Below are 10,408 nucleotides of genomic sequence, written 5' to 3'. Positions count from 1 at the left end.
GTAATTTCTGAATGCATCTAGACGATGTGTCTTGACGACGGTTGCGCGTGCCATCCTTGCGGCCAGCCGCAAGAATAAAGTTTCGAGCAATGGACGAAATAGCATGTGATCGAGGACGAGAAACTCTGGAAGGGACCGCCGCGGCACAACTTTCATAAATAGTCAGTCTTCACAAATCGTTCTGCAATCGTTCGATCACGACAAACGAAGGAGAGAAAGAGAATATATTAATATTATTATAATAATCTATATAATAATTATATTTTATTGTATATTAATCAATATAACTATATTATATATTAATATTATATATATATAATAATGACTGTTCTAACTTTGTACGATTCAATTTTTCCATTTTTCCATTTTCTTAAAGCAAAATATGCGCTTTTTTATATAAAAAAATTTAGACGAAGAATAAATATTACTATTTATACTTATTTTGTATTTCATCCAATTTCTCTTCGATGGAAAAAGGTATTTTTTTTTCCTTCGTGCATCTTAAAAAAAAAAAAAGGATAATACAATTTTCAATCGGATGGAACTTGGTATTGGCTTTGCACAGCTTAACACAGCTTAACTCGACTTTCTCTCTTTTCGTTTCTACCTCCATTATTCGACGTGACAGAAAGTGCGTGATATTTCCGGAACATCCGCTGACCCCCCTAAACGGCCAAAAGTATATATGCACACAGAAGGATTAAACGCGCGCCGGGGATTAATACGTAGGAAGAAAAGCGTCCGTATCTCTATCCGGGCATGCGGGTCCGTCGTGCAAGGTACAACGGCTGGAGGATGAGGGAAGGAAGGAGGGGACGGGGGAGAAGGCGAGAGGAGGGAAGCCCGGCCAGCCGATGAGAGAGAGGATCGTTCGTGCTCTCGAGCCTGAAAATGCGTGGGCGAGTGTGAGCCTGTGAGCTTGTGTCGCGCGAGTCACCACTCTCGGTTGCCCGAGGCCTCCTGCCGTCCGTCATCCTGTCCGCCCGTCCGTATTTCGTAGCGCGCACGCATGCACGCACGCACGTACGCACGCAGGCACACACACGCGCGCACGCCGCTCATCGCGCGTCAGCGAGCTCCGCCAATCACGTGGCGTTCGTGTGTGCGAACAAACTGCGCTTTTTCGCCGTGTCAAAGTGTCACACATTGTTGGAAAATTTGTATTTTCTTGTTAAAAAATATGACGGTTAATATTTTTGTATTAAATACTTAACACATTCATATGTTAATTTAACATATTGCTGTTGTGTTAATTGAATTCAAATTTTTAATTATTAAAACAACAAAAAGAGCAATGGTGGATGTCCTACGCGCTCATCATTTTTTATAGGCTTGTGAAATATTTTGTATATTATATGTTTGCGAGTTTGAATTTTCTATAAATTTTTCAAGATTGTTGTCACGTCTTCAGTTAACTTGAATTTTGTATTACGGAATGATATAAAATAAATCACTATCGATGAGATATAAATAAATAATTAATTTTACAAATAACACGCAACATTTATAAATAAGTTATAAATTGCTTAGCTCTCGATGGTTCTCAATCAATGCCTTCCAATTCCTCTTCCTCTCTTGTTCACCGTCTGTTCCTTCATGGCACTCGTGAAAATACGGTTAATTACAATCGCGCGATGTTTTATACGACACTCCCGATGTTAATCGAACTCTTATGGTTCGACGAGAAGATTAATGTAAGGATAAAAACTATGATTGCGTGAGACTATTCGCTTGATATTCGAAAAACTACTTTAAAACATTATCGATATACAAACGCCCTGAATATTTGTAATGTTGATAAGTAATTAAATTACGTAGTTAAACACGACTATATAAAGTCATTAATTATGTAAAAATTACATAAGAAATACTATTTTATAAATATTAAATTATATAATAATATTAAACAATATTATAAAAGAAATAAAGCAATGCAACACATTGCACGACTCGGATAGGAATCCGATATACGCAACATTTCGTTAAAGACCAAGAAATTTTTTCGAAGATGTGATATTAGCAATTTTACGCACAAGAGTTGATAATCGTTAATAATCGTAAAGAACGATCGCGTTATTTCGATAATGAATACAACGACACGAATAGAACGACTCGCGACACTACCTCCTCACTGGAGTCCCACCGCGCGAATGACAATGAGACGACCGCGCGCGTAAACAATAGCACGCTATACGCCGTGAAAAGCGAGCGCCGAATTTTGCGACAATGTGTTATTGTTTACGTTTTACGGTATGCGACCATGTTATTGTCATGACGAGACTCGAATAGTCTTACGCGAGTCGCTTTATTTATCATCGAGTTTTTTCATCAAAATGCCATATTGAGATAAGTTTTTAAAAGATACGATCCTTATATGATCCCTATATGATTTGGAAACCGGAATCGTGTTTAAACAAAAACTACCGGGACAAATTATATACTCTCTTTCTTGTGTTCGAAAAAGAATTATTTTTTCGTTTCGAACTGCATTATCAATCCGTACAAAATTAATGAATCAATTCAACGACTCGTAAATGCGTTGCGGCAGATTATCGAGGCAGATATTAATAGGATTTAAAATTAAAATTGAGGCTGCGTGTCATCGTCGTGCCTGTTATAAATACCTCTCCGAGCTATTCCGTTAAGCGAGATACGCACGCCTGAAGTACCCTATGTCGCGGGTGGCCGCCTTTTGCACGCGCGACGACGACCATCCCGCCGATCTTATATCGGTAAGTACCTACATACAACTCGACTCTCTCTCGCGTATGGAGATGTTATATCTCGGTGCGTTAAAAAAAAAAACAAAAAAAACGCATGCATACTGGGGGGGCGCGCGTGCCCAGCGGAGGATCTCGAGCGCTTCAGGAGATCCTCTCTTCTACCGATATGCGTGTATACAGTTGGAAAAAATTTATATTTTCTAAACAAATTACAGAGAAGAGAAATGAGAGTGACTACGGACCGTCAATAACCTTTTTTCTAAGTTAATTTTACCATTAAAAATATGTTGATTTTACACAAATTTTATTTCAAATTACTATAAAGTTTGCATTCATTGTGTGTTGAAATATTAACATAGTATTACCATTTAACATATACTATAAAGTTTGCATTCATTGTGTGTTGAAATATTAACATAGTATTATCATTTAACATATCCATATTATGTTAAATTAACACAAAAATTTGTGTGGATTGTTTAGGACACAGGATATATTTTAAATTTGAGCCAGATTTTCCAACTGAGTATCGATCACACGACCACGCGTGGTTGCCAACAACAATATTTGTCTCCTTCTCTCTTTCTCCCCGAAATAAATTTACGGTTTACGCGGGATCACTCGATTTCAATTTGCATAAGTAGTAAAGATGCCGGGGATTGAGTTACGCAACGAGTAGGCTGCGTCATTTCAGGAGGCTGCGAAAGTATCGAAATTATTCGCGGGAGAGGCATGCGCGAAGGAGAATCTCGCATTGTGCAACTCGAAGCCCCGCGGATTAATGACCCGCGGCTGAGGATCTCTTTTTATGATAATTTGTGGATGAAATCGATATAACTAGCACTATGCGGCCGTAATGTAATCGTTTTATTGCTGGATCGTTTTTCGGAAAAACCATCGAGCAATCGCTGTGTTCGTCGCGAAAGATATTCTCTCGCGATATACATATCGTGTTAATATCTAAAATTCTCTCCTTATTTTCGTGCCTAAAATTGTCTGATGGCACTAAAGGATTAAAATCCAAGGATATTGCTCTCTCTCTCTCTCTCTCTCTCTCTCTCTGTGATGTAACGAACTGATGATATATTAATCTTTATCCAAGTGGGAAATAAAAATAATATATATTAAGACAAATATATAAAGTAATATATGTAATTTTTTTTAATAAATATAAATATGAAATAATTTTTTATCTTTAATAATTTTTTAATTTCTTGCAATAAGAAAAATTTTTAACAACTTAAGTATATAACTTTTAAACACAAATATGCAAAAAATTAAAGATAGTGTGATCTTTCTCGTCGTATCAAGATACACAAAAATGACGGTTCTATCACGATATACAAATCGCCCGCGCGGCGTGTGACATCGTGAAAAGTCTCATCTCTAGATCGAATTTATCCGCGAGACGCAACATGCGAGGAAAAGAAAGGAAAGAAAGAGAGAGAGAAAGAGATAGAGAGCGCGGAGCGATCGTCGCGTTATCGACGCCTCGTCGACTCCTTAAATCAGCGCAGATAGATCGGAGGGGTGAAGGGAGCATAAGTGGGAACACGGGAGAGAATATGCTCCTTTGCCCCGTCTCTCTCTCACCTTCAAGGCCCATTCTTTTCTTTTTTTCCGCTCCGTGACGAAGAGGGGACACGCGCATGCAGATCACGTCGGGTTGTAGCCAAGTGATAGCGTATCTGTGGGCGGCGCGTGCGTGTGGTCCTTCTATGTCCCCTTAGCTTCCCTCTTCCTCTCACCCCTTCCTCACCTCTACGATTCCATGCTCGAGGAGTACCCTTGCTTCGGTATCGTCGCCAAACGCGCCGCGTCCGTTTTTTCGATGTCGCTCCTTTTTTTTCCTTTGATATTTTTTTACTTATCCAAATTATACATAATTATATTATACATTATTTATTATACATGATTATATTTCATACGTATTTATTAGATTTAACCGATCGGAAAAGTGCAACGAGATGGCTTCGATATTCATTATAGTGCGATCGTCTTGATTAGGGATGTGTGCCCCCCTCCCGCCTACGCACTTACGCTCTATATAATTATATAAACGTTAAATTATATAATCTTCCCAGAGGCGCGAAGTTTCTCGAGATAATGAAAGAGAGTAGGATAATACATCAGTTGTGCGGAAATTATTGTGCAAACAGTTTTAAAATAATCTCCGCTTATGGACGCGTGTAATAATTAGGCAATCAAAGTGAGCGAGTAATTTACGATACGACTTCGATCTTATCGTTTTGATAATATCGATGTGATATTGGATCTCATCGGAAATCATGTAGAAATTAGGATGTAGATAAAAATGTAAAATTTTAACGAGACGTTATGTCGTTACATTAAAAAAATTTCTAAAAATTCAGACACATTTTTGTCTGAATTTTTTTTTTACAGTGTATATGAATAGTGTCATAAAACCTCTCCTTCTCTCTTTCTCCCCGAAATAAATTTACGGTTTACGCGGGATCACTCGATTTCAATTTGCATAAGTAGTAAAGATGCCGGGGATTGAGTTACGCAACGAGTAGGCTGCGTCATTTCAGGAGGCTGCGAAAGTATCGAAATTATTCGCGGGAGAGGCATGCGCGAAGGAGAATCTCGCATTGTGCAACTCGAAGCCCCGCGGATTAATGACCCGCGGCTGAGGATCTCTTTTTATGATAATTTGTGGATGAAATCGATATAACTAGCACTATGCGGCCGTAATGTAATCGTTTTATTGCTGGATCGTTTTTCGGAAAAACCATCGAGCAATCGCTGTGTTCGTCGCGAAAGATATTCTCTCGCGATATACATATCGTGTTAATATCTAAAATTCTCTCCTTATTTTCGTGCCTAAAATTGTCTGATGGCACTAAAGGATTAAAATCCAAGGATATTGCTCTCTCTCTCTCTCTCTCTCTCTCTCTCTGTGATGTAACGAACTGATGATATATTAATCTTTATCCAAGTGGGAAAGAGATCTATTTCTCGATTCCTTTTTTTTTTTTTTTTTTTTCCTTGAAATACCCGTGGATCGTAGAAAAATATTATTCAAGCCTCTCCTCTCTCTATTTCAAGTTAGAATTCGTTCTCGCGATAATATTTGGCAATCTTCGCCTATCTTTATGGTCAAGTTAACTCAAAATCGAGCTCTCGGACTCGTGCCTGGCTTAAGAGGGACACTTTAAGATTCTGCAGCGAACGTGACGATCGCTGCCGAGACGCTACTTTACGAACGTACGCAACGCACAAAGAGTCCCCATCGGGAGAGGTCATTCCGGCATCATCCAGGACATCATCCCCGACAGTCGGCGTCCTCTCCCGTTCTTCTCGCAACTCCTATATATATATATCCCGACGGTGACGCCGTAAACACGATTTGGCCAACGCGGGTTTTGCGGTAAAACGACGGGCCGTAATTCGCGGTAAAACGTCCGCCGGTAAGAATTTATGAAAGCTCGAACCCGGGAGTCTCCGGGAGTTTACGTGCGCATACACACGTTAACATACATACGTTCGTCGCGTAGGGTGCCCTTTTTCGAGACGGTCGACCGGTCCCGGTGCGAGATTCTCCTTATCGACACGCCGGAGGAGAGGACTGGGATAGATCCCCGAAATAGCGTCGTTGAGGGGCCCCATCTCTTCTCTCTTTCTCTCTCTCTCTCTCTCTCTCTCTCTCTCTCTCTCTCGGCACCTTCGAGAAGAGAAACGTAACTCTAGACGTATCGCGGTGTCATGTCCCGCGCGCACCTGGCGGCCCCGTTCTTTGTAACACAATACACGTCGCGTTTCGTCCTCCTGCTCCTCCTCCACCTCCTCTTCCTCCTCCTTCTCTTTAATTTCTCCGGTCGTGCTCTTTTGTCTCTCCTCTTCTTCTTCTCCAACCCGTCATCGGCTTATATCCTAGCCTGGATATGCGGAACAGATAAAAAAGAAGGAAGCGAAAAGATCCTCCTGGTTTAATACCAGAGGGATCGGAATTCGGTCGGTCCGAAACATACTCTCGTTCGACTAAGCCCATGTGGGAATACTATATAACACCTGATTTATACATCTAGGAGAGATACATACGAGAGGATTTAGTTACTAAAAAAACATTTCGCGGTTTTATATATATAGGCAGACCAATCTTTTATTCACGCGTGTTAAATTGGACGCGTGCCCATCTCGCTCGTATTTTGATGAAAATAAATGCAATCGATGCTATCGCGTCTGGCAACATCCTTTGTTAAAATCAATTTTTCATTTTTTTTTAAATCAGAGTAAAATGTATATAGGAAATCTCGAATATATAAAATTTTATTTATGGAAACCGAGTACTCGAAATTGGGCCCGATTCGATTCGCCCATCAATCGGTTTCGCGAAGAGAATAAATGAGGGTGTAGACGAGACTCTGAGTTAAAAAATAATAATAAAAATGTTTATTTTACACACACGTACAGACAGAACACAACGGACACGTACGGGGTAGGTACACAGTTTAAGAAAAAGAGACATTTCTCTCTCGGCTATACGTTGTTATCAAAGACTATCGCATAACATAGAACAATTACAGATCTAAACGTGCACGAATCTCCATATACGATATATCACTTTTCGTGATGTACATATATAACAATGATTACACTCTAAACATTAACGATGATAGATAAGTACAAGGTAGGTAGATACAGGTGCGAAACTCGCCAATTATGCGAACAGAGGAGATCGAAATCCGTCGAAAGAAAAAAAAAACAAAAAAAAAACAGGTCGACACTAAGATGTTTCCTGAAGGACGATGGTGCTCGAACCGGAAACGGGTATGTCCGACGGCGGTGACGATGGTACTCCGAGATTGTGAGTCAACGAATGCCTCCTCAGATCGCAATTCCTGCGAAAGACCTTGCCGCAGGAGGCGCAATGATACGGCTTAATGTCCGTGTGCGTGAGAAGATGGGTCTTGAGGTTGCTCCTCTGATTGAAGCTCCTGGCACAGACGGGGCATTTGTGCGGCGATTCCTCCATGTGCAAAATCTTGTGGACAGCCAGCGTCCTGCTCTGACAGAATCCTTTGCCGCACTCGGTGCACTTGAACGGTTTCTCTTTGCTGTGGATATACCTGCAACGTAAAAAAAAAAAAAAAAAACATTCTTTTCGGTCTGAATCTTGCGATTAATTTTCATTAAATTATCTCTCTCTCTCTCTCGTAAAACTCTACAACTTTTATCTTGTTAATAAGTCCTTTAATGCTTGAAAATTAATAATCGTTAAAAAAAAAAAAAATCATCAAATAGTACATACAACGCTATTATTAACTGAGATTGAAAAAATAAAAATAGTAACTTAATGAAAAATGAACGAATGTATCGTGACATGTTGAACATTAAATGTAATATACACGTCATTCGATCATCGTCGTAATTACGCGAGGTAGAGAAGGCGTTCCGCGGATTTGTCCGTTCGTAAATCCTACGCGTGTAATTAATTGCGACGCGATAGAGAGATAAATATACGCGGCAGTCTCTAAATCTTCTCTCCGTCGCACGAAGGGAATGAATTCGATAAATACTATACGCGTAAACCGTCATCGAAACTTTTACGCGCTGACGCTCAACTCAATTTTCTTACGTAACGTGTCGTCATGGAATTTATTTCCTCCGCATACATATTCAGAGAGGATTGAATTGAAAACAATTATTTTAATCGATTGTAAGTATCATACTGGCATGTGATTTTTACACAAATGCAAATTTACATATTACTGTTGTTAATGATTCAAAACATAAATTTTGTAATGTTATTTTAACAAATGCTGTTATAATTTATTTTTTATTGTTTATTTATATTTATTATTATAATTTATTGTTGTAAAATATTATTATAATTTGTCCATAAATATGCATTATTCACGTAATATGACATAAAAATAGAATTCAACATAAGGCTTGTGTTAGTATCAAGACCGAAAACTTGTCAATTTATACAATCAAAAAATTAAGCAATCTCCTCGTTAATCATTGAAATTATTTTTGACACGCGTACAACAATACGTGTCGCGGTAAAACTTGCACGTACGTAAAATGCGCTCTCGTAAGGAAAAAATCAATTCGCGATAGACATGCCCGTCGATGTTACCTGTGATCTCTGAGATGATCCTGCCGTCGGAAAGCTTTGCCGCATATGTCGCACGAGTACGGCCGCTCGTCGGTGTGCGTCCTCTCATGGATCAGCAGATTGTAGCTTTTGGTGAACTGTCGGCTGCAGAACTTACAAATAAACTGTTTCTTGGGCCTGGATGTCCGGCAAGTCCTTGGTACACTCGAGTCCACCGCGATCGAGGCGTGTTGCGCGGACGAGGAGGAGGACGAGGACGAGGACGAGGAGCAGCCGGAGGAGGCCGACGAGGACGAAGGCGGGAGAACGCCGGTGGATGAAGATCGCGGGACCGACGCTGCGGCCGTCGTCGACGACGGGCTCGCGCGATTATTCCCCTCGGATATTCGTCGCAGAAGCAGCTCGTGATGTCCGGACGAGGAGCCGCTCGTCCCGGATGTCTCGCTCGATAGGAATTCCGGGGATAGCAGGGCCAGCGCCAGATTATCGTCGGTCACAAACTCCAGCCGTGCCTCGTCGTCCTCGGCCGCGCGGAGCAGCTGATCAACCGTCGGCGCGTCGTCCTTGACAGTTGTCGTTGTCGTCGTCGAGGTCAAGATATTCGACGACGACGAACATCTTTGATTGACCGCCGTCGCCGCGGAAGTCGCGCCGCTCGCGTGAAGACGATGAAGTGTCAGGTACGTCTCCAACGCTTGGAGATTCAGGGCGGCTGCAGCGGCGTGTCCTGGCGGCAGGAGAGCCGCACGCTGCAGCGCGGAGAGGAGGGCGACGCTCTGGAGCCGCAGGGCGACGCTCTGGAGCGCGAGATTGGGCAGCTCGGAGCAGCCGACGGTTACGAGCCCGTCGATCTCCGTGACATGCTCGTCGGCCTCGCGCGGATCCATCGCGAGCGTGGCCGACGAGGACGACGAGGGGGACGAGGTTGATGACGACGGTACCATTACGAGTCTCCGTTGTTCCTGTTCCTGCTGCTGCCGCTCTTCTTGTTGTTGCTGCTGCTGCTGCTGCTGCTGCATCCTCCACCGCCGTTCGAGTCGTCCCGGATTAGCCTCTGGAACGCGCGTCTCCCGTGTCCCGCCGATATCATTGGCAAGGCGATCGGTGATTCTCGATTTGATGGTTCCAGACTGATCTTGATGGGTGCAGCGCAATCGTCGAATCACGCGTGCCGGTGTCCTTCCGGTGCTCCGGTTCCTCCGGTGCGAAACACTCTTGAGCGGATTTCGGGCGGCGCGTCACATGTTCTCGTCGACAAATACCGAAACGGTCGTTTCCCCGACACGGTGTACTCGAAGGTACGACGGTAACCGCGAAAGAGGATACGCGCGCGCGATGCTGGCGGTGCGAAGGCGCCCCGAAGACTGCCCCTGCCCGCCGCTGCTGGGTACTGCTGGTGGAGCCACCTGGTGGCAGGTATCCGAGGCAAAACGGGCCTGTTTGCGGGGAACGGGCCCCGGATTCAGGGGAGAGAGAGCCACAGCTGGCCCGCGCGTCGTTCGCCGGCCCGTCGTGCGACGTTTCGACCCGGACCCCGGCTTGCACGCGGTCTGACGTTAGGTGCCGGTTTGCGTGCCGCGACGGCGTGCACGCGGGACGC

General features: G+C 42.9%; 1 protein-coding gene across 1 annotated transcript; it reads right to left on the bottom strand.

The window, feature by feature from the left end:
- Positions 1-5,769: 5,769 nt before the first annotated feature.
- On the bottom strand, positions 5,770-10,145 carry LOC115242187 (protein sister of odd and bowel-like). The gene is made up of 2 exons (XM_029818280.1): positions 8,830-10,145; positions 5,770-7,813 (listed from the first exon to the last, which is right to left on the bottom strand). The coding sequence occupies exons 1-2, from the start codon at positions 9,825-9,827 to the stop codon at positions 7,471-7,473; spliced, it is 1,341 nt and encodes a 446-aa protein (XP_029674140.1). The 5' UTR covers positions 9,828-10,145; the 3' UTR covers positions 5,770-7,470.
- Between the last annotated feature and the right edge of the window lie 263 nt (positions 10,146-10,408).

The sequence above is a fragment of the Formica exsecta genome, unplaced genomic scaffold (genome assembly GCF_003651465.1).
Source record: "Formica exsecta isolate Colony F162 unplaced genomic scaffold, ASM365146v1 scaffold579, whole genome shotgun sequence".
NCBI classification, from domain to species: domain Eukaryota; kingdom Metazoa; phylum Arthropoda; class Insecta; order Hymenoptera; family Formicidae; genus Formica; species Formica exsecta.
The sequence above is the reverse complement of the archived record's forward strand: the minus strand, read 5'-3'. Positions and strand labels throughout refer to the sequence as shown.

What these genes read in the sequence shown, in the direction of transcription:
- LOC115242187 (XM_029818280.1), bottom strand. Translation starts at nt 9,827, where the DNA reads ATGCAGCAGCAGCAGCAGCAGCAGCAACAACAAGAAGAGCGGCAGCAG. An exon ending in GATCATCTCAGAGATCACAG is followed by an intron (nt 7,814 to 8,829) that starts GTAACATCGACG and finishes TTTACGTTGCAG; the next exon opens with GTATATCCACAGCAAAGAGA.